General features: G+C 47.1%; 1 protein-coding gene across 6 annotated transcripts in view; it reads right to left on the bottom strand.

The window, feature by feature from the left end:
* Positions 1–25,093, bottom strand: part of GABPB1 (GA binding protein transcription factor subunit beta 1) — a 600,584-nt gene that overhangs the window by 552,752 nt on the left and 22,739 nt on the right. For all 6 annotated transcript variants that reach the window (XM_085644252.1, XM_085644253.1, XM_085644254.1 and 3 more), the window contains exon 2: positions 19,846–19,979. In XM_085644252.1, the coding sequence (XP_085500378.1) occupies positions 19,846–19,926 (81 nt within the window). In that variant the 5' untranslated portion in view covers positions 19,927–19,979. The remainder of the gene's footprint in view (positions 1–19,845; positions 19,980–25,093) is intronic.

The following is a 25,093-nucleotide window of genomic DNA, read 5'->3' as shown; positions in this document are numbered from 1 at the left end:
AACAGGGGGACCATGGGGAGATTAATTGATTAATCACGCATGATGATCGCTCTGTACAGCCCAGTACTGCATTTAAAATTTTAAGCGCAATGCTCAGTTAATTAAAAAAAATTAAAAAAAAAAAAAAAAACACGTCGTGCCTGCAGTGAGAGTGGCTCATGTAATGTAACTGGGTGTCTCGTAAAGGTCTCTACTACTCTTGAGTTCAGTTTGTGCTGTATGAATTTGCTAAACAAACAGCCAGCAGACCTTGTAGAGCAAGAGCCTATTATATCCGTTCATGTAGTGCATTCACAGCAATGAGGGCTCTGTACAGCCCAGTACTGCACACTACACAACAAACAAATATCCGTTCATGTAGGGCACGCACAGCAATGAGGGCTCTGTACAGTCCAGTACTGCATTTAAAATTTAAAGCGCATTAAAGCGCAATGCTCCGTTAATAAAAAAAAAAATTGAAACGTCGTGCCTGCAGTGAGAATGGCTCACAAAGAAAAGAAACAAGCAGTCTCTGCATGGTAACAGGGACCAGACACGCACAGCGTTTACTTTTGCTTAAACGCATGCATGTTTTGCATTGGGTTGTTTTGCCACTCGTGCACGTTTGGCGTTTACCTTACGGGAGCGAGCAGCGGCAGGGCGATAATTGCCAACAGATGGCGCCACTGCTCGCTCCCGCAAGGGAAGCGCCAAACGTGCACGAGTTGCAATACAAACCAATGCAAAACATGCACGGTTTAAGAAAAAGTCCTGAGCGATAGCAAGAGGTCCCCTCCTACGCAGCGCTCATCAAACATTCATGGCTCAACACACTCATTATGTGCAAATGAGGGTAATTAACATTTTGAGCAGTTCTACATTGTCCAAATAATAAAGGACACATCTTAATCATACAAGGAAAAAAAAGACAGGCATTCGACATCCTAGGGGGCAGTGCAGCATCCCTCAGCAACAGTCTCATCCACAGAATCCATCAGAGGAGCATGCAAGAGCAGATAAGCTCACAGTGGATTCCAGATGTCCTGTGGTCTAGACGTGGGAGGCAACCGTTCAGCATAAGTGGACAATTGATCATTGCAATGAATTAGATCCTTAAGCCAATACTTGAATTTCAGAGCCCTTCCCGGCCTTGAATGACAGGCAAACCTCCTTTTAGACAGCAGCTGAGCTAGGGCTACGTACTTCCTGTAGCCAGTTTCAAGAGCACCAGTATGTCCCAAGAGTGCCAGAATCGGGGTTAGTGTTATAGATTACCCGATGGAGACAGCTAGGTCATCGCCCACTTCACACCACAAGGCCTGCATGGAGCCAAAAGTCCATGCCAGTGGAGGAAGTCCACCCCAGCCATCCCACAACTGTCACACATCATCAAGTCAGAGCCATTAAAAATGTAATCTAGCCGGAGTGTAGTATATCCAGCGTTAGAATATATAATGTATGATGCGAAGCATATTACTGGGAGCGATCTGTCCCGTTTGAGCACAACAGTGTCTCCACTTGTCATCCGTGAGTAGAGTATCAATTTCCATCTCCCTGTGCATTCTTGCCCTCCCTTGAACACCCGGGCATTCAGCCTGTACAGTATGGCACAAAAGTGAGACTATATGTAATAGAGTGTCCTATTGTAGCATGATGTGTAGTGTGACAAAGGAGGGAGGCTCAGAGGGCGGGGAGGGGAAATCAGACGTAGCTGCCTTAACTTTATGTCGCAAACAAATGTATATGAAAGTGTCCAATGGGGAGGCCGGCTTTCCACTTAAGAATTCTGTTCTGGAGAGGAAGACACCATCGCGATACAAATCCCTCCATTGTATGTAGTTACAGCTTTGGTACAGCGGTCTACCTAAAGACTCATGAGTGACTGGCATTAAGGGATGGAATGTGAGTGGAGCCAAAGGAGAATAGAGGATTACCTCACCACTTTTTACAGACCTGTTTATGTCAGTCCTTCGAGGTACAGGAGGACAAGGTGGAGTCAGCGATTCAAGGGGCACCAGAAGAGGAGAGTAGAAGAGAAGATGGAAGGATAGCCCTGTTCAACCTCCAAGTGCTGAAGAAATGGAGTGGGTTTATACCAATGAATAGCATGGTGAGCCTAAATAAAGAGAGTCATACTGTCCGCATAAAAAAGAGAACTCAACAGATGCATAGTAGGGTATCGGAGTGCATAAGTGCAATGAGGTCATAGCTTTGTGTGAGGGGCTCTACCGCTATAGCAAAAAGTAAGGGTGACAAAGGACAGCCACGACACGCGTCCTGTGTACTCTCAAACAGTTAATACATACCTTCAAAACCAGATTGGAGTGCGATCCAGGACAAAAAGGAACGTTACAGACCCATTCGCTGCAGGACAACCATTAAGAAGTCTCACTCAATAGAGTCAAAAGCCTTGGTGGCATCTAAGAAGAAGGCAACTGCAGTCAAGTCAGAATCAATGTACTGCATGACGACAAAAAGATTGCTGGATGTAGAGCGACCAGGTATAAAGCCCGATTGGTCTGGGCGAATTGAGAAGGTCATGAGGCGGGATAAGCAACTGGCGAGTGCTTTGGCCATTATCTTAACATCATAATTGATAAGAGACAGGGGCCTATTGGACTCACAACGGTCAGGAGGATTACCAGGTTTGAGTAACATTATGATCAGGGATTCTCATATAGCAGGGGGTAATTGACCCTCCCTTTTTGGACCCTGAAAGGCAGACCAGTATCGGCGCTGAATATCCACATATTGGGCTAATAAATTTCTCTGCTCGGTACTCCGCCAACCCAGTAATGTGTCTTCCAGATAGGAGTCAGCATCTATGAGAGCCTCCCTCCTCGAAGTGTAGAGGGACTTAGAAGGATACTTTGGGTATCCATATGCAGTTGCCCTTGTTAATCACAGGCGCGCAAAATATCATTCCCGTTCACTAGGAGACTGATCATCATGGCCAGAGTGTGCTCTGGGTGCTCACCCTTTTCGTTGGCTCTGGCCGTAGCATATTTACACTGAAAAATACATTATCTGTTAGCAACGTCATGAAATTCAGACATTACAGTCCTAATCCGTTGAGCCAGCCGGGCATCGTCAGCATCCCCCAATTGGGCTTCTAATTGCTTACGGTCGCCTTCAAGACAGGCAAGATGATGGCGCAGAGAAAGTAAGACCTCACCATTTTTAGAAAGGCACAACCCCCTTTACGGTAACTTTGAACGCCTCCCAAATTGTGGAGACTATTGATACTGGATTCGTGTTTCTGGTGAAGAATCAGATTTTTGTGCCAATGTTCCTCACGGAACAGTTGATGCAAAAGCAACTCGGAGACAGGCGCCAGTTTGTGCTAAGGATAGTCTTGGTTGGAATGTATAGGACAAGTAGGACTGGGAAGTGGTAAGAATACGTGCATGTAAGATGGGAAAATTCCCACGCCCAAGGCAACACTCCTCAGGAGACTATCCAGTATTCTAATCTGGACCAGCTCTCATGTACTCCCAAATACAAAGAACCCTCCCTAGCAATCGGGTGGCGTGTTCACGACACGTAGAGCAGGTTGTGATCCTCAATGATATCTTGGAGGTGGTGAGAAGCAATGCTGCAATATGAAGGCAGTATATATGATCGGTCCACGTCCGCAGCCAAGGTCACGTTAAAGTCTCCGCTCCACAGGAGCAGAAACGGGCCTATGGATGTGATTTGGCCCCAAAGGCAATCTAACAATGAGGGTTCATATGCATTCGGCCCATAGCCATTCACAATGGTAAGGGCATGGGACAGTAGTTTCCCCCTACATTATTGTGTATCGGCCCTGTACTTCATTTATTGAGCCCATCGGTATGTACGCAAAAGAAACAATTGATGGACGGAATGCTGGACAATGCAAACATTCACCCCCAGTCACAAGGATCTGGGTTTAATCCATCAGGCTTTTGCTCACCACACCACCCCAGTTTGGACCCAGCCATATGCACATCAGTCTTGACCCTGTTCCTTGTGGGAACAGTCCAGCCCGAACTGCCAAGCCAGGTCCTCCCTGGACCGGAAACAAGCATCTTAGGACTGGTTTCAGGGCATCACCCTTCATCAGCCAGGCTAGCTTGAATCTAGTGGTGTAGTGAGCACGGGACCCACGTCTGGGCATACCCTTCCCACTTAGGGCGAAATATGCAAAAGAAAAAAAAATTGATGGACGGAATGCTGGACAATGCAAACATTCACCCTCAGTCACAAGGATCTGGGTTTAATCCATCATTCTTTTGCTCACCACACCACCCCCGTTTGGACCCAGCCATATGCAAATCCATCTTGACCCTGTTTGTGTATGCCCAGACGTGGGTGCCATGCTCTCCATGCCACTGGAGTCAAGCTATCCTGGCTGATAAAGGCTGAAAGCCCGAAACCGGTCCTAGGATGCTGGTTTCCAGTCCAGGGAGGGGAGGACCTGGCCTGGCAGTTCGGGCTGGACTGTTCCCATTGGGCGCAGGGTCAAGACTGATTTGCATATGGCTGGGTCTAAACAGGAATGGCATGGTGAGCAAAAAAAAGAATGGATTTAGGCACAGATCTCTGTACTTAGGTTAATGTATGACATTGTTCTGCATTCTGTCCATCAATTATTCTTTTTGCATTCATCGGTATGTATGGCACACACCTACGTATGCGGATGACTGTCCTGCACTCAAAAGAAGAATACGTGGAAAATTGTCTATGGGAAGCCCATCTACATGCGAAAGTTGTGCTAGTAGCTTTGCTCAGGTGCGTCTCTTGAAACAGAAGAAAGTGAATGCTATGTCGGTCAAGGTAGGACAGGATGTGTCATTGCTTGTGCGGGTTTCCCAACCCCCTAACATTCAATGTTCGACATTTAAGGGGTGCTTGTGCAAGGAGGACAGGCATCAGTGCTGTCCACGTTGGTCAGTCTAAGGCAGGAACGGTAAATTCAGCAGATAGAGCAGAGGAAAACACGGCAACCAGCACAGCAATACAGTACAATAACCAGTTCAAATTGATCGGCACAGCATAAACTACCAAACAATCCCCAACCCCCTCTCCCATACCAACTGCTCAAACCGGTCAGGAAACAAAATCCTCCTCAAGGAGGGCGTGGCCAAGCCGCGGACCAAGATGACCGCGTGGCTCTGAAGCTCCGCAAAATGATCCGGCATTCCAGATCTATCCCAAATATTTATAAGGCCAACTGCCATGAGCCTACCGCAGCCAAGCACATAAAGAATTCTGATGCCCTGTGAGCCCAGCAGCTTGGTGAACGGGAGAGCGGATTCAGAGATACGTGCCGTTAAAAGAATGCGTCTCTGCTCCACAATGGCAGCGGCGTGATCTGGAGGAGATTGAGGCGGCGTGAAGAGGAGGAAGCGGAGCCCTGCGGACTGGCTACCGGGACGCGGGGTGAAGTGGGTGAGTGTGCCGTGATGCGGGGCGGCTGATTTGCGGTTTCCATGCCGATCGCAGTGGGTCTCGGCCCCGTCTGGCCTCACGCTATCTAAGGTGTACGTCCCCCCCTCGCTGCGATACGGGTGTGCAAGGGGACAGGGCCCACGTATCCACCCATCGTTACGGCCCCCAGGCCTGTAGATGCACCACATAGCGCGATCGCTGGGCCCGCTCTTGGCTGTCTCCCGCGGCCTGCCGCCTCGCTGCGCCCCTCCCCGCTGCCCCCGGATTTCTGATTTCGGCCGCTTCCCCGGGTCGCGTTGCGACCCCAGCGCATTTGTTGATGCCTCCCTCTGCCTACAGCTGCCGGATTCAAGTGGGCCCCCATGCCACTGGTCCTGACACCTGGACACCCAACGTCCCTCTTTATACCAGGCCCTTACACCTTCAAGACCACACCATCTAGCAGGTCTCTGTCTAGCACTCTCTGCTACTGGCAGCCCCTGTAATAGTACTCCTGGAGGGCTCCAGCGACAACGGAGCTGCGGATACACACGCATATGGACATTCTCCCCTGTGCACTGACGCCCGTGGTACCTCATTACTGCTTGTCTGCCCTTGGCGCTCCTATCTACGTCTGTGTCTATCACTGACACAGCGGCATGGTCCGCAAAGATCTGCGGCAAAGACTCCTTCCCTTCAATAAGCTTGCAGAGACCGCCTCAGAAGAATCTACCAGCATGGCAGAGGGTGGACAGAACGTGGCACGTTCCGAGGATATCAATGGCCCAATTATTTCACTTCTTCAGGAGATGAGAGCAGGATTCAAGGCCCTGGATGTGAAATTCGACGCACTGTATAAAAATATTTCAGATCTGGACTCAAAGATTCAAGCACATGATAGACGCAGCGACGTGGCGGAATCCCGCATATCCGACCTAGAGGACGGCACGGCACAATCCTTAAAAAGACTTGAACGTGTGGAGCGCATTCTAAAAGACGTCGCCGTCAACAATGAAGATTTAGAGGTCCGCAGTCGCCGCAACAACATCCGCATCCTAGTTGATCTTTTTGGTAGGGACTCCTTCACCCCCGGCTTCGTCGTAGAGCGTGCCCACCGGACTCTAGGGACAAGACCCAACCCCGGCTACCCACCCAGGCCCATCATTGCGTGCCTCATGAACTTTAGAGACCGCAACACTGCTCTTCGCCGAGCCCGCGGACGTGGTGAAACCATATGGCAAGGCACCAAACTGTCATTGTACCCAGACTTCAACATCATGGTCAAAGAGGCCCGCCGCAAGTAAAACGGCATCAAAGCCACGCTCAGGAATCTCGGATTAAAGTATGGCATGCTCGACCCTGTACGCCTGCGGGTGGAGACCGGAGGGTGAGCCAGAATTTGACAGTCCAGCAGAGGTTCAAGAATTTTGCCGAATCTACAAACAAAATAATCCGCTTCCTGGCGAAGATCGCAGACTCTCTCCGTCCCACAGTGGCTCAGATGCCAGTATGGAACTTTTTTCTGGGTCGGGCACGGGTTGATCTCATATCTGGCCTATTTTGTATTCCTATGTAACACAATGGGATATTGTTTTATTCTCTACATCATTTTGGATTGCCGATCTAGAATGCTTCTGGAAAACCTACCGCCCCTAACTGAATTGAAGGAGAAGTGGGAAACTGATCTAGGTAAAGCTATCCCGGAGACAGCCTGGGCGCAGATAGTGCGACGAGCCTGGAAGAGCACGAGGAACGCAAGGTTTCAGCTAGTGCACTTCTATATCCTCCACAGAGCATACTTGACACCTGGGAAAATCCAGAGATATTTTAAGGTTGAGGGGGCGGCATGTCCCAGATGCATGAGAACTGGGGTGGAATTGGATCATATGCTGTGGTCTTGCCCAGCGATGGGTCTTTACTGGAAAGAGGTGGGAGATACCCTGAGCGAGGTGACAGAGAGGCGGCTGGTGTTTTATATGGCCGTTAGTATATTGCACTGGTTCCCACACACGCCCAAAACTAAGATCACGAGCAAATTCATAGATATGGGACTTATTTTAGCGAAACGAGAAATCACGAAACGTTGGAAAGCAACAGTGGGTCCCACTAGTAAACGATGGAAAGGGGAATTTCTTAAATGGGCCACCAGTGAGGGCGCGTTACGGTATCAATGGTCGCGCAGACGCAACGACGATAAGGCGCTAGAAGCGGCAGCTGCATGGGAGGCGTTAGTACAGGCACTATGAGATTATGAACCGTATGCTGATGGCGGAGACCGAGTCGGGGATGAGGGGATAGCCCGGGAACAAGCTGGGTACATCATATAACTCAACACATAGATATTCCTCGGAATGTAGGATACCAGAGGACAGAGGCGGCCACCTGAGTTGTTGGTGAGGACTGAGGGAGGGGGAGGGAATTTATAATTTTCATAGTGTTTAGGGGTAGGGTATTTGGTATGGAGGGGTTTTTTGTTTGTTTGACGCATAAGCTCTGGAGAGATTTACATGGCCTTGTATTATGCACTGTATGACTGCCGGGGGTTTGTGATTAATCCTCGGGGAGCATGTGGAAAACAAGGCAAAAACAGTTTGTATGGATCTATATGTGGTTGTACAAAAAACCAATAAACTATGTTTTAAAATCATTTTGGATTGCCGATCGATTGTGATGGCGTTGCCACCCCCGATTGGTGTACACCGTGATGTGGTCTTGTGAATTACGAATGAACCTTTTTTGGGCTTCGTCCATGTATTTGATGGTTCAATTGATACTATGGCTTTCCTTGGGCATTTTGGTTCTGCCTCGCTGGTTGAGCGGGGAGGCTGGGGGGGGGGGGGGGGGGGGGGGGTTGGATACACTTAGTTTTATATTGCCATTGATACGTTTGGACACAGTCATGAACAATATTGGTTCACATATGCATCTATTCTTCTTGCACCTTCTGTTCCATACATGGCCCAGTTGGACGCAGTGATGGCCCCTCAGCACTGTCACTAATGACATGGAACATCCGTGACCTGAACGACACACGCAAGAGACGCCACGTGCTGCATTACTTGATATGTCACAAGGTAGACGTCGCCTTCCTGCGGGAAACCCATTTGTCCAAATTGCGTCAAATTCTTACCGCTTCGCGGCTAGCTGGGGATCCCACAGATATTTTGCAAATTTTAGCAATGATGCTAGAGGCACCGCTATCCTCATTCATAATCGGGTCCCCTTCAGTCTCCACACAACAGTACAGGACAAGGAAGGCAGGTACATAATAGTAGTGGGGACTTCAATGGGACACAGGGTAGCGATGGTATGTGCATACGGCCCGAAAAATGACACCCCTGATTTTTATTATTCCTTGCTCTCCCAGCTCCTAACACTCGGCCCTATAACCTTCTTGCTTGGAGGTGACTTTAACATTGCCCCTGATCAGGCCCGGAACAGCACCTCACTGGCCCCAGATCCCAAAACACGCTCACGTAAGGCTCTCCAGTCACTACGCAAACAGTTAGCCCTAGTGGATATAGGACACGCAACCCAACACGCACTGACTTCACCCACTATACCAGCTGCCATAACACATGGACAAGGATTGACTTTTGGTTGACTTCCCCCTGTTTTCTCAGATGGTGTCGCACACTCCACATTCTCCCTAGGACATTCTCCGGTCATTCCCCAGTAGTATTGCTCCTTGGGATTCCTCGCCCTGAGGGCTTTGAGAGACTATGGCGCTTCCCCTGTCGTGCTCTAGATGATGACCTCTTCCAACACGAAATCCGGGATGCAATCGAGGAATACTTTGACATAAACACGGGCTCAGTGGACACGCCGCAACGCTCTGGGAGGGTTTTAAGGCATACATACAAGGGGTATGTATTTCTAAACACGCTGGGGTGCTCCGCGACTTACGCACCACTTTATCCGGTCTGGAACGCGAATTAGCCGACTTGGACGCCAGGCTATTGCACATACAAGATCCTGAAGTCGAAAATAAGCGGGTGACACCGTTCGCAGAATACAGAAACACGGCTGAACGGGAGATAATATTCATGGGGAAATATCACAACGTGAAGCGATACGGGGAGAGCGAGCGTCCAGGTCGAGTTCTGGCTCAGATTGTTAGACCTCCATACAGCAAAGCCTATATCCCCGAATTGCGGACATTAATGGGCCAGCAGCAAAGATTGATGTGGCATGGAATAAAAAAAGTAAATCACCTGTATCCGGCTTTTGGATACATCATGTGTCTGCAAGAGAGAATTTAGAACCCATTTTATGTAATAGTTTGTGGGATGGTGAAGGTCTAAATTCGGCTCTTGAGCTACGGTCAATCCTGGGGTCGAGTGGCAGGTTGAAGTCACCTCTTGGGTCATTGAGAAAATTTGAAATCAATTCAATGTCTTTCCAGAAGTCAATATCACTAGAGTTTGGTGCACAGATGTTCAGTAAATAAAATTATTTGCCAGATTTGGACAATTTAAGTATCCACCTCCCAATCTGATCAGAGAGTGTGTCTAACACAGTCATTTTTGCTTATTTGGTGATAATGGTAAGAACTAATTTTTCTTTTTATAGGCAGTGAGCCAATAACGTCTGAAAACCAAGATGCTTTGAAGGAGGGAATATCTAAGGAGGCGAGCTTGACTTCCTGCAAGAGTATTAAGTTGCATTTCAATTTGTATGTGTAATCAATTTTCCTCCTTTTAGCAGGATGATTCAGCCACTATGTATTGAGGGGAAGAATGTGCATGTTGTCATATTCCGCCATGGGGGATGGGAAGAAGAGTCTGGACATATGAATAAGTGATGTCAGCCCAATGTGTTTTAAGTTAGGGCCACTTCCCCCGAGATTATCATGTGAGGAGGGGGCTCTAGGTGGCGCACGTCCAAGATGGCCACGCACCTGTGAGGCTCTTGCTGCTTGGCGGCATAATTTGGCATTTATCCTAATTCTACACGCACCTCTCTTGCTGAAAGTGCCTGCAGTAACTACACGCATTGGGGGCTAGGCTCCGGTGCTGAGATCTGCTCTCGCGGATGCTGCTGGGGTTTGCTGTGCGGGGCCCCGAGCGTGGTGCCTGGCGGACGACTTCCTTGGACGGAGTAGGTAAGCGAACACCGGGGATCCCACGTGGTGTGTGGGCCCTGGTCAATTTGCACTGATTGCGCCCTGCCTGCCAGAATCACCAGACCATCCTTATGGTGCCGCCGCTTCACCGACTTGCCGGCTGTCTTTCCTGGCGACGACACACTCCTTAATATACGGAGAAATTCGCCCTCTGCGCACACCATCACGTTCCTTCATCCGGTGCAGCCCTGCGGCCCTCCGCACTGCGTGAGCCGCTGCAACGTGAGACCAGCGCTGTTTGGCTTCCAAGATCGAACCGGCTCTCGCAATTACCACATGACCGCTCTCTCCGGAATTTGACCCATGTACTACCCGTGAGTTACCACCTTGATGCCTGCAGGGCTCGCCAAGTGGATTGAGGCACCACTCTCTTCAGCAACGTTGCTGCTACTACATCACTCCTAATGGCAACACAGGCGGCTGGCTGTGGACTCCCTGCAATTTAGTCCTCCTGTGCCACATTGGTATAGGGACTCACTCTGCTCGCCCATTCTGTGCACAAGACCCTCTCCCCGCTACTGCTATCACCAACGCACAGCCCCAATCCTTAGTACCTTGGCCTAGTCGAACTGGTGACTGCTGCTATGACAGAGGCGCTGTGCGCTGCCTGCACTTGGTGCCCCGACGGAGCAGACCCCCTGGAAGCTATTTCCTGATGACTCGTTGCCGGCTGGGGATGCTATGGTAGGGGCCACTCGGGTGACAGAAGGCGCACAGGCACGGACACTCCTCTTCCCCTCGATGCCTGCAGGGTTCGCCAAGTGACTTGAGTCACTACTCTCCTAAGCCTCGCACCAGCTAACAAATCACTCCTACTGATATCACAGGCAGCTTGCTGTGGACTTCTTGCAATTTAGCCCTCCTGCGTCGCATCACTATATAGACTCATCCTGCTTGCCCATTCTGTACACTGGACCTTACCTCTGCTACTGCTGTCAAAAGTGCGCAGCCTTCATCCTTCGTGTCCTTGCTAAGTCAGGCTGGACACTAGCCAGGTATTTTTAATACATTTTCCATCCACTCCACTAACACTGCACCACACATAGTCTCTTATAAGTGCTCCTACGTAACCTCGCGAGTCGAAGCACGCCTCAATCCGCAGTAGATTGAGAGGACCCAAATGATGAAGCATGTCACCAGTGGGAAACCCTGGTGAGTGAGGGGACTCAAGAAAGCAATTGCTCTTTCTGGTCTGAAACCAGACCTTCCAACTCAAACTTGAATTGGGGTCAAACATCACCATAGCTAGGTTCTTTATCCGGTATTCCAGTGTTTTTGTGTGTAGATTACTGCGGAGACACAGGCCCTGCGCGCCGCATACGCTTGGTGTCCCAGCGGGGCAGACCCTCTGGGGGCTATCTCCTTCTGGCCCGCTGACTGCAAGGGACGCCCTGGTGGGGGCCACTTGGGCGGCGAAAGGCGTCCAGTTATCACTCATCTCCCCCCGACACTCTACCTCCGACACCCCACACTCTTATCGACATGGGGAAACCAGATGGTCGCCAGTCCAAACTTCTCTTTGACACCAAAAAGGTGGCCACACGTTCCAGCTCAGATGACCCAGAGCCACCCATTGACAAGCAAGCACAGGCTCCTCAGGCCTCCAAAGTCGACAAAGTCAAAACTCTCCGCCTAGCCATGCAACACAGCCTTGCGGAAATCTCCAATAAAATGGACTCCATGAATAGTCGCATGGACTTTATAGTTCTGATAGTGGATAAACACGACGAACAGCTCAAGGAGGTGGAAAAACGGATTTCCGACAACGAAGACGCCACGACTCAGGTGACACAGCAAATGCCGCAACTGGACAAGCTCCTCAAAGTAATTGCAGCCAAAAATGAGGCACGCAGTAGGCGCAACAACATTCGAGTCATTGGGATTCCTGAGAGCACCAACACAGAGCGCATGGAGGAGTTAGAGCGCTTGCTGCGCATCACCTTTGGCGCGGAGGCCTTTTCCACCCAGCTGATCGTGGAACAAGCACATCATTCTTTAGGCCCTAGACCTCCCTCAGGAAGCAATCCTCGCCAGATAGTTGCTCGTCTCCTTAACTATCGTGACCGCGATGCCGCTCTAAAACTAGTCAGGGACAAGAAAAAAACTTTACACTACGAAGGCAACAAATTCCCTATCTATCCAGACTTTACGATCTCCATCTTAATGGTAAGTCTCCCACATCACAACAATTATTTTCCAAACAAACGCCCTCTCCCATGGACATTTTTCTCTATGTTCGTGTGAGACAGGGTATCAAAGAGCACACGCCTGCGTGCCTGTTGGAGCCCCCGAAGGTCGCCCCACTGCGCAGGATACTACGCAGCACCGCATTTAGTCTCCACACTATATCATAGCTTATACACTGACTTGGGTCCAACACATTGCGCTGCCAGAGATAAATGGGCTGCCGAGGTGGGACATGACATCACAGATAGACAATGGTCATACTGTTCCTGCCAGACCGAACAAAGCTTATCCAGTAGTCGACTACACATCATCCATTATAAATTCTTACACCGCACTTACTTTACCTCAGCCAAAATGCGTAGATACAAATTGCAGGATAGTAACAGTTGTGATCGCTGCGGTGTTGTGGGGGCAGATTTCCTGCATCTTGCCTGGGATTGTGACGCTGTACAAGCCTACTGGCGTCAAGTCCTCACAGCACTAGAACAGATGACTTCACTGCAACTCCCGTTTTCCCCTCTGCTTGCCTTGTTGGGCTACACTGAAAATTTGGCAGTGGCACATCAGAAATGTGTGTCCTTTAGCCTTCTCTTGGCTAAAAGAAGAATAGCATGTAGGTGGGGTCAGGGGAGGGCACACAAATTCAAGGACTGGCTCAGCGACATGGTGTTCTGGCAGGAACAGACATTCACGATCGCAGAACTCCTCCCCCTCACCTCATGCCTCCGTGACATCTGGGGTCCCTTAAAGGCATACTTGCTCACACACCCGATTGATACTACAAGCACTACTCAGGCCCCCAGTGCTGGAGCATCTTGACAAACTCCTGTCCATCCATATACGTTGCCTGCACACTACAAGCAGGGATAGTAGATTACACCTATACAGATATGTCCCCCAGTGGTAGAAGCGCACCTTTCATACATGAACCTTTGTACAATGATCACTGCTTTGTTTGTTACTATACATGAGTATCATGTGAGGAGATCAGTATGCCCATCATGCATGAGCTAAAACTGTAACTAATACAATCCAATGATGACCTGGGCATGACCTAGAAGGTAGGATATCTACCAGCGAATTAGGGAAAAGAAAGAAGGAAGATAGAAGGAAGGAGAGGAAAGAAAACAATGAGACAATAATAACACAAGTAATGAGAGCCCACCAGCATTGAAAACCGACCCTATCCTCCCTACTCCTACCCACCCACACCTGTAACAGGAAGTGCATGGGACCTAAGAGTGGAGACTATCCATCTCCATTTTGCCACAATATGGGCTCAAAAAGCGGAGGATGGTTGACGCGTATCTTGAGGCGTGTGAATAACCAGGGCAAAAAGAGTGCGATAATCGACTGTGGAGGTAAGAGCAGATCCATCTTAAAGAAAAAAGGGGTCAATTGGCCCGACGTTGGGTAGGTGAGCGGAGCTACAATATCAGTCAGTTAACAGTGGAAAAAGAAGGTGACGAATGTGATGGCACACAGTTTAGAAATGCAGAGTCTTCTATAGGCAGTGAGTAAGGTTACCCCCAGCCCCATCATCCCTATCGTAACACTGCACTATTATGTGGCAAAGTATGGACGCATGTTGGCACATAGGTAACCTACCTACATAGAGATCATCTATTAGATGAATCGATCGAAGTTTAAAAGTTTTGCAGGGTCTATAAAGGCTTTGTGCAAACGCCACCCGTGCCAGCAATGTCGGGGGAGCTATACCAGCACAGAGACTACATTGAATCTCCCAGTAGCACCTAGTATCCCATGTCGACATAACATGTGGTCGGATAATAGCGGTATCGGTTAGTGTCCAAAGGTGGTAACTGACGGTATAACTGTGTTACAAAATCCTATCTTATCACATCTTATTGGACACAATAGGCATCTACTAGCATCTTATAGCATCTCAAAACATAGAACAGTAATGGATAATATCACATCTTATCCCATCATTTCAGACATACGAGGCATCCATCAACCTCTTGTAGTAGCAGATAGGGACACAAAACCTGCAAATAGTAACAGATATAAATCAGGTATAAGAAGGTATATGGAAATATGAACAATGGACAGCTGTCTTCTCAGCATGTACTACAAAGGGAGAGATACAAAGAATGATAATACAATACGACCGCCCTGCGTTAGAAGAAGTGTCCATTTCGGCTTCTTGGATGTTGTCTAGGATGGAGGCCAGATCCCGTTGGTTGTGGAGTAAGTGAGCTGAACCTTTACAGAAGATACAAACTCTGGCAGAACCGGAGAAGGGAACGTTCATACGCCGTAGTCTGGGCATAGAGGGAGTCTTTTCTTGCTTGAACCGTGGATTTGTAGCAGTCTTGTGAGATGGTGACCCGGTGGCCCTCCCAGGAGATACGATTAGGTTTACGAATGAATTTGTGGATCGGTTCTATGTGTTGGTATCTGAGGGGTTTGCAAATTATTCGTCTGGGTCAGTGCTTAATTTGAGCCAGTGGTTTCCTGTGCTCGGCACCAATACTTAATTGTCAGCACCAGTGCATGTGACAGGCTGCACACAGTGGCGCTGTCTAACTAATTTAGAGAGGACCACAACAACAGTTAATTATTAATGCTATATTAATAAAAAATGACTTACCTGCCGCCCAAGCCATTCTTCTAGCTTTCGGGACATGAAATAGTCCGAATTGTCACACTTATAGGAGTGTGATAGTTAGTAATTTTGTTCTTAGTATCATTGGCAGCATAGCAGGGCACTGTGTAACGGAAGCTGCAGACGAGAGCCCAGGCACTTATGTTTTTACAAATTAAGCACTGATCTGTGTGGACCAGATGGGTTTGTATGGTCAGATTGTAGTTTTGGAATGTGATGCGCTCTCTCAAGTTAAAATCTTTTATCAAAAGATATGCTATGTATTGGTATCCAATCTCCCAGAAAGTTGATGCAGGAGCCGTTTTGTTTATCACCGTTTTCAGGAAAGCCAAAGAATCGTACATTGCTCCTCCTGTTTCTATCTTCCAATTCAGCAATTGAACGTTGCATCAAGTTTGAGGATTTGTGGAGCGAGCGGAGGTCTTTTTTTTTGTAGTGAGAGATTTGTCCTCCAGATTGCTAATGCGCTTCAGCTGCAGATAATTTAGAGGCTATTTGTCCGATGTCGGGTCTCATTCCAGCAACATCTGGTTGCATTATGTCCATGCTAACCATTGTTGTTTGGTCAAGCTGTCGAACACAGGAGCGGGTTTTTTGAGGATGGAGCCCATAGCGTCTTGGAGCTCAGTTTTGCTTTTGATGGGAGATTCTAGAGTTGGCGGATTGGGTTTGTTCTTTTTGTTGTAGATTTTGAGTCCTTTTCAGTCATCTTGATGTTCGTTTGTTGTAGAAGAATTGCAGGCAGTAGGAGCAGAACCAAGGCAGGCACCCGTTTGAGGATTGGAGAGACTGCTGTAGAGGCACTTTCAGCTCATCAGCTGTATCAGCTACTTGTCGGTTGTTATTGTTTACATGAACTTGCAGGTCCTCACTTCACGCAGGTACTTACTGTCTGCAGGCACACACCACTTGCAGATTTGTAGGCCACGTTTCCTGTTGTGAATGTGCTTACTGTGTCTTGGCTGCTGTGTTGATCTAGGCGAGAGAGCGTAGGTGTAGAATACTGAAAGTAAGCAGTGTAACGCTTGTAGTTTAATAAGGAAATTATGGAGAAGCCAGAATCCTTAGGAAATCGTTATTGAGAGCAGATCATTTGGAGTTCAGTTGATGAGTTTGTGTCTTCATGCAACTTATGCAATACACTCATGCACTACATTCATGCCTCTGTCAGTGCCTGCGCTGTACACACAGCTCACACATGGCATTCACAATATGCCACGTATATTCCGCAATCAGCCCTGTCCGGAGATGGTGGAGGGCAACTGGTGGAGTAGTAGACAGTGGGGGATGGTGGTGAGGAGGGGCAGCTGTAGTGCCTATCGGGCAATAGAGATGATGGGTGTGGTACTTTACATTACCTACAGAACCACACAGTGCCACATAATCCAGTTTTACACAGCTCTCAGAAGTTCTCAGCTTTAGCTCTCCGTAGATCATAGTTCACCACAGATCACTGCAATTTGCAACAGATCCAACAGCTCAACGCCAATCTTCTTCTCCTCAGACTGGCGCTTTATAGAGGGGTATTGCTTGTTTATGCTAGGACCGTGTCATTGTACCTGAATGATTGAGTGTGAGTGTTCACCTGCGGTAACTCTAATCGGGTGTGAAAGCAAGCAACTCGGGTCGGGTGTGAGAGCAGGCTTCGCTACTGTGAGAGCAGGCTACGGTGAGAGCAGGCCTCACTACTGGTTTCGAAGATTCTCTGCATGATTATTTGGGGGATTATCTGGGGGAATATGGTTGCATGGCTGGCAGACGAGCAAGTATGGGTTGATCAGGTGCATGGGGAAGGTCCTGCTGTCAGCATCAGAAAGCGATCTTGCAACAATGCACAGGCTGGCACAATCAGGTGTCTTCAGGCTGCTATAAATGCAAAGTAGCAGAAAGGTGCAATCACACAGCAGGGCCCAGCAGGATACAGAGTCAGACGTTGTGCACCGAGTAGAGCACTCAGAGTGGTATAAGCACTGGCTAGATACCAAGTGCTCACAGAAGGTAGGCATTTGAACATTAAAAGGAGTAGGCTGCTAGGTGGTAGTAGAAGTAATACCGGCCGTCATGACTTGAGCGAGCCCAGTTATGGCTCACTTATGGTCAGTCTGTGGCATCACTCAATTGGCGTTAGGCCGTTCGCTAGTTAGGGGGGTATTCATGGCGCGGTGATCGATTTTGACAAGAGTGGCAGTCATTTTTAGTTCTTTTCGGAGGTAGTGAAGAAGCAGCGTCTTCTGAACATTAGTGAGCTTGGCGATTGCAGTAGATCCTGGAACACAGGCCTCCCCTCGTTGCAAGGACGGGAACGGCCATGATGGCAGCCGCCGGGCTGTCGAATTCCGGCTCAAGGAGACTTTACGGAACCTTATCCTTTGTTCTTACATGGTCCTGAGCCCGATCCTCATACTTCCAAGCATCAGTGGAAGTCCAGCTTTGTTTTTTGAGGGATATGTGGCATCACGGAGACAGAGCTCCAGGCTCAAGAGGTCATTTTCCTCCACGTCAGGCCAATACCTGCAGAATGCTTTATTTAGGTTTTTTACAAATGTCACATTTTAGTATGTACTGTTTGGTTTGTTTTGGCATTAGAGACCACCAGTTACACTCCTGTGGGAGGCATAATATTGTGGATAATCCATCAAATGCATAGCCTATTCCTGCATAAGCTGCTTTTATTAGGTCTAATCAATTTGATTCATTTGGATGTAGCATTTTAGGTATGCTGAATGTAAGGAAGCCATCTTGTCCCAGGAATTAGCTGTACCTCCATGGGAATCCAGGAATTGGGGTATTTTTGTGTGTTGAGATTGGGTCGATGCAGATTTCTGACCAGTCGGTCGCTAATATGCAAACCTTCACAGATGATTTCGAAGTCTGATTAAGAGCACCGATTTGCCTTTAGAGTGATCTCCCTCAATCTGGTGGGCCAGCCTGTGCTAGACCTCTACCAATAGAAGCAGTTGTTGGAAGGCAGCCAGCCAAGCTCAAAGCTTTTGCTTGTATTCCTTTTCCTTGTAAGTTGTTGTAATCATTGATTTCCCAAAGTTTTAAAGGCAACCTTAATTCCTGTAGACAAAATTATGAATTTGATACAAATAAGGCAGGAACTGATTTATCATATTTCTGGAAGGCTGAGGAGTACATTTAAGTTTGCAATCTGTGCTATCAAATCACTTAAGGACTTCACATATGTTAAATTTTAAATTCTGTGCCCTTAACTCTCCCTTGCACTGTTGTACAAGACTCATAATATTGCGGTTTCATGCCCGCTGCTGATCAATCAGTATAGAAACCTTCATGATAGTTATGCCATTGTCTTGTAGACAGGGCCTCGGGTATACCACGGCCAATGCCAAGGCAGTGTCAAATTGAAAAATGACAAAATAATCAAGTAATACTATTACAAAATGTGCCACATTATGCTGCATAATTTGCCTTTTCTTGACGCATAATTTATGGGCACTGGGTATTACATATTGATACTATAAGAATTCTTGTATTCTTAATGTAGGATCATATTCAAATTGTATGGCAGTACTGGCAAGACTTGTGGCACAGTGGACCTGATGAACATACAAGGCACATGATTTGGAGATGCTTGCTTTAGTTGCAGCTTTCAAGGATGGTATTGGAGTTACAATTAGTTTCTTTCCTTGGGCTGTGGGTTGTTCTTTGACAGCTGCAATTTGCACAGCAGTATTTTCTCTACTGGATTAAATCACTCCTATGCTAAAGTATAGAAATAGGATTTATAAGCAATAAGTATGGTTTGTCCCTTATGTATAATGTAAATGTGCATCCAGACTGACTGGTATTACTTTGATGACTAAAATGGGTGTTATTTCAGATTTGTAAATTTTCTGTTGTAAGTATGTCTTGCACTAATAGTAGGAGTATCTATGAATGTTCCAGTTTCTAATCTTTCTTGGAAAATGTAAGTGCGATCAACTAGTAAAATGCGCTCGGCATAATATGGCAAATTTGATCAACTTAAGTCAGGATTACCATTGCCTGTAATTCCAGGAAGGAATTGGGAGGTTCATGAGTCAAAAGTTATGAATTGTGGATTTAACGATAACTTCTAAGTTTCAGGGTTAGAAACAGGTTTCAATACATATTAAAGCTACAAGAACCCCGATTAAAATGTAATTGCATGGTGCCAGTCACAAATTAATTGTGCGAACAAACATGTTTTCTGATCCCAGTAAAATTCACCATTTTAAATGCCAATTTTAGTGACTATGGTCATAAGAACAACAACGGTCATTAAAAGAGAAAATATTACAATGTTAGTTCAATTTGTTTTGTATCAAAATTAGCTTCTAATGAAACACTGTACCAATTTTTACGCTGTTTTGCAAGAAGTATTTATTCATTCTATGTTTTTTCCCTCTGCATGTTTAATTAAATATGCATCTTTTATGCTACATGGATGCCAAATAAAGTTAATAGGATTTCTGAGAAATACTGATTCTACTAGTTTATGTCAGTCTAACACGACATTTGCAGACTGATAAAGAACAAGTTGACTGACCTGATGATTCAAATGGTGGCCTTCTCTGGGAGAGTGGGCATTATCCAGCCTGGGATCTGCTATGTAGAGGATGGACTGCATACCTGGACGAACTCTCTACAGAGAGGAGAAGTAAGACTAAACAGGAAGTACACCTAGAAGACCAGGAATAGATGAAAAGAACAAGCGAAATCAATAGCTTCAATTTAATGGAAAGCGTGGAAGCTGTTGATGCAAAGGGACTTATGATCAGACGGTTAAAATATTTCAAAAAGCATAACTTTAATGCTCCAGAGTGTGAGATCCCACACAGGCTGCATTCCAATCTAAAACAGGCAAAACAATCAACACTATAAAGAAAATTGATGAAGCCTATCAATTGAAGCAAGTGGAACAAAACCGTACATATGCAATACTTATCTTCAGTTATAAAAAGCCAAATGTTCATGAAATTACGTTCCAAGCACAGTAATGAATGAGAGTGTTACAGCTAACATGGACAATAGTACCTTAGGTACTTATTGTACACTAGTTTAATGTGTGCTTTATACATTAACCGAGCTGACAGTATAGATTGAGGCCTAATGTACTTTATTTGGAGTCTGGAGATTATTATTACTTTTGAAAACATGTGGAAAAAAACCCAGAAAACGATTTTATATGTTAACCTTGTTTTTGAAGTGGTGTATATTTCAACAGCCAAGAACATTTATATAATGCTTATAAGTGCAAACTTCTGGGGAAAAATAAGTATAGGCTTAACAAGGGTAGATGCTATGTTTTTAAGCAGCATTGGAGAAACTGTATTTACAGGGCTGAATCAGAGACAGACTGTATTAACCATCACATTTTCTAGCATACGGTCAGACAGTCTGCAGGACATGGGAATCTTAGAGCTACTGATCTGACCCTTGAGTGAACCAGGCTTAAAGCTTGGTAATGCAGTCATCTGTATAGTAAGTCAAATGAGAATGCATTATTCTCAAGGTCGGTTCAGAAGAACCAAGTTATCACCATCTTTTCTAAACAAATATTACACTGATGGGGTGCCACAGTGAAAAAAGTGTAAAGAGGGTGGAGGGGTCCTACGCAGGGCTAGCGGTGAACAGAGATTGCCGATCAATCAATCAATCAGGGAATTGTACGCGTGCTACTCACCCATGAGGGTCTCAAGGCACAGAGGGGGTCCGTAGATCCTTTTAGCCAAAGAGCCAGGTCTTGAGGGTCTTCCTGAAGGTGTTCAGGGAGGGGGCGCGTCTGATGTCTGCCGGAAGCTCGTTCAAGGTCTTGCCTGCAATGTGAGAGAAGGATCTTCCGCCTGCTCTGGCTCTGTGGATGCGCTGGGTTTCGGCCACTGCGAGGTTGGGAGATCAGAGGTTTCTTTTGTGTACGTGGAAGTTGATTCTGTTGTTGAGGTATTTGTGTCCGTTGTTGTCTAGGCATTTGTAGGCGTGAATGAGGATTTTGAAAGGGACTCTTTTCTCCACGGGAAGCCAGTGGAGACTTCTTAGGTGTTGGCTGATGTGTTCGTGTCGGGGGATGCCGAGGATGAGTCTGGCGGCGGTGTTCTGTATTGTCTGGAGTTAGCAGAGTACGGACTTGTTGATGCCGGCGTTTCCATAGTCCAGTCTGCTGATGATGTGTGTGGGTGATGGTCTTCCTTGACTCAGGGGGGATCCACTTGAAGGTCTTGCGAGGGTGGGGAGGGTGTTGAAGCAGCTGGAGGTGACGGCGTTGGCCTGTCGGTTCATGGTGAGTGATGAGACAAGTGTGATGCCGAGGTTCTTGGCGTGGTCTGAGGGGGTAGGTGAGCTTCCGAGAGCGGTCGGCCACCAGGTGCTGTCCCATGCAGAAGGGGTGGTACTGAGGAAAAGGACTTCTGTCTTCTCTGCGTTGAGCTTCAGGCAGCTGTTAGTCATCCTGGATGGATGTCTTGCATTCCTTTCTGGAAGTTGAGTTTGGCAGTGGTGGGGTCTTTGGTGAGGGAGAGGATGTTGGCGTAGGATACAATATTGAGGCAGTGTTGTTGGACGATGGCTGTGAGGGGGGCCATGTAGATGTTGAAGAGGGTGAGGCTCAGTGATGAACCCTGTGGGACTCCGCAGGTGATTTTCGTGGGATCGGAGAGGAAGGGTGGGAGGCTGATCCTTTGGCTTCTTCCGGTGAGGAATGATCAGATCCAATCCTGGGTTGTTCCTTGTATGCCATGCTTTGTGTAGTCTGGTGACTAGTGTGCGGTGGGAGACGGTGTCGAAGGCTGCTGATAGGTCGAGTAGGATGAGGGCTGCGGAGTGGCCTTGGTCCAGGAGGATGCGGATGTCGTCTGTGGTGGCCAGTAGAGCGGTCTCTGTGCTGTAGTTGCTCCGGAAACCGTATTGGGACAGGTCGAGGACAGCGTTCTATTCAATGAACCATATGTTTCCTGTTGACTGTTTTCTCTGCAACTTTGGCTGTGAAGGGGAGGAGCAAGATGGACCGATAGTTGTTGAGGAGGGGTCTGACTTCTGCGCGATTCCAGTCGTCTGGGAAGGTGCCCGTTTTGAAGGTGGTGCTCTGTGGTAGATGTGAGGGGGGCACGGGTCAGTGCCACCACCCCAAAGGAGTGGATGCTTTTCATGGTCGAGGCGGTGATCGGTGTCCAGTTGGAGATGGTGGGCTGGCTGGTGTTTCTGGGGGATGGGTGCAGTCTGTGGCGCCTGGTGGATGGTCAATGAAGTTATCGTAGAGGTTTTTGATCTCTGATGTCTGTGGCTTTGCTGCGTGGGTTGGTGAATTCTTTAATGACACTGAAAAGTTCCTTGGAGTTGGCCAGGATTTTGTTGTGGATGAAGTTCCTCTTGGTGGCTCTGATCTGGTTGTGGTAGTCCGTCATGGCGTACTTGTAGGTGGAGTGGTTTTCAATTGTCTTGGTGTTTCTCCAGGCGTCTGCAGGTGCGTCTAGCTTCATGGAGAGCAGTAGTGAACCAGGCGGCTTTCCTGGGACTTTGTCTGTCGGGGTTGCGGTTTCCTGCCGCGAAGATGGGGTCGAGGGTGTGTCCTGCTCTGTGGGTCGGTGGGTTGTTTAAGTCCGATGCTGGCGAGGTTGTCACAAAGGATAGTGCTGTTGTGGTCGCTGGGGTTGTGGAGGCTGATCCTCCCTGCACCTTTCAAGGGACAGATAAGGAATCATGTATGTGAATGAAAGCAGTCAGTATTTTCACAGCATTATATAAAGGAGACTAGTGCATTTTTTGTGTGAGAGAGCGAGACTGTTTTGATCTATTATCAAAAGATACTGGGTTCTGAACGGGGGGGGGGTGGACAGCCGCAGCTGTTTTGAACCACCCTTATTTGCCCAACTCATTATTAGTTTCCTTGTCAGGGCTTCTCAAAAAGGATGCAATTGTCCTTGGCAATAGAAATCTCACTATATCCTTGTTGAGAGATCTTTTAGATTACAAATCAATTTCACACACTGGTCTCACACAAATACGCATGAATCTTGGGGAGACAAAAAATACAGCTCCTTCTGTAGGTTTCAGTTGTAGAAGGACTGCAGAGTGGTACTCGAAGTCAAGAAACAATATTTTAACAAAAATAATAATAAATTATTTTTCCCAACCTATTTGTGTGCTGTAACAACAGGGAATAGAAGGGCTGCCAAGCACTCCAGTAAAATTAAATAATTATTTCAAAAGAACAGGCTTAATATGCGAGCAGGCAGTGAATGAAATAAACTTGGAAGTTTTGCAAGCCATGCACAAAGGACTTTCATCATACATGTATGTTATTTCAACAACAGTTCAAACTTTATCAAGTACGTTGATCATCTCATACAGTTGAATATAGCTGCAATGAGGTCAGTGCAATTTGAGTCTTGGACTACATTACTGACAATTATTTATAGGGAAAATGCTTTCCAGGTTATATCGGGAGGAAGCAGGGGTAGTGGTGGCTGAAGCTAGGTTTACCCTTAGGGACCAAAAGAAATGGAGCATCAGAATTTCTCAAGCAAGTTTGCGGTCAATGCAAAATAGATCTTTTTGCCTCCTTGCTGACCAGACAAGCAGCCCAGTTTTTAAGTTAATATATGGAAGCACAAGTCGCAGATGCTTTCTATCGAAATGAAATTTGGAATGAATGCAAGTGTGTTTTGAGCCAAGTCTCATGTTTGGGCCCGATAGGGGTATATGGTTTTTCTGCAAACCCTTTAGTAATTGTCAGTTATTGTTCCTTGTTCTACCAACGGACATCACTGCGTTTGTTAGTAACAGATTGGCTGAGTATTTGCAGGGGAGTGGCCATTTGAAGAGAGTATGCTTAAGTAGGTTTAGTCTGTCCGAGTGTTACAAGGAGCTACGGAGCAAGGTGGTCCCACAGTGCTGGACTTCTTTCTTGCAACACCAAGAGGGGCAACATGGTGTGATATACCTTTAAGATCACCCCATCATGGGCCTCATCTAGGAGATTGGTCAGGAGTCTTTTGGTCCCAAGGGCTAGAGAGCACAAACCTAGCTCAATCCAACGGCCGAGAGGTTGAGGTGCTTCTGTGGCCCTATGCCATCTCTTAAGTCAAGTACATGGATGGGGAAGGAGGAAAACCAACCAAACCCAGATTCACTACACTGTACGCAAGGCAGCAAATCTGTCATGCAGAAAATCACCTCTAAGTGCAGTTATCTCAAGCAGATGAAAATGAGCCACATCTTTTAAAGGGAACTGAGGCTTACCCAAATCTGGCTGAACTCCGTGATTTTTAAGCCTTCTCACTAAGGAAGATAAAAGAAAACTGCTGGTATGTTTGGGAGGGGGGGGGTAAGTGGTTTGCTGCCTACTCTGTGGAACCTCCAAGAGCACAAAGATGTGGGCTCCTAGGACTAGGTATGACAGAGAAAGATTTTACTACATTATGAGCAGTATCCACTCCTGTGACCCAGCTATCAAATGGATAGGGTTATATCTAACTTTATTGATATCCACATAATCCAGGATGGTAGTATATACTGGCCTTCACTTTCAGGGAGATCATTTCTAATAAATATCTGAATATGGCAAATAGCCAACTGATCATCTTAGGTTATTTTAGTTCTGTATTGTTATTGGACCGGGTGGAGACTTTGAAGATCCTGCCTTTTAATCTTACTCCATCATAAAGAAATACATCAGAGTCCCTGGTATTTGATCTCTGTACTGCTATAGTATGTAGAGGTCCATGTTAATGATAAATAGTACTATTAATGAGAAGCACCACAGAGAGATGGTTGTCCAGTGCAGGGAACAATAGGCTACA

The sequence above is a fragment of the Triturus cristatus genome, chromosome 3_1, assembly GCF_964204655.1.
Source record: "Triturus cristatus chromosome 3_1, aTriCri1.1, whole genome shotgun sequence".
Taxonomy (NCBI): domain Eukaryota; kingdom Metazoa; phylum Chordata; class Amphibia; order Caudata; family Salamandridae; genus Triturus; species Triturus cristatus.
Note: the sequence above shows the minus strand (reverse complement) of the source record. Positions and strands in the feature narration are given on the sequence as shown.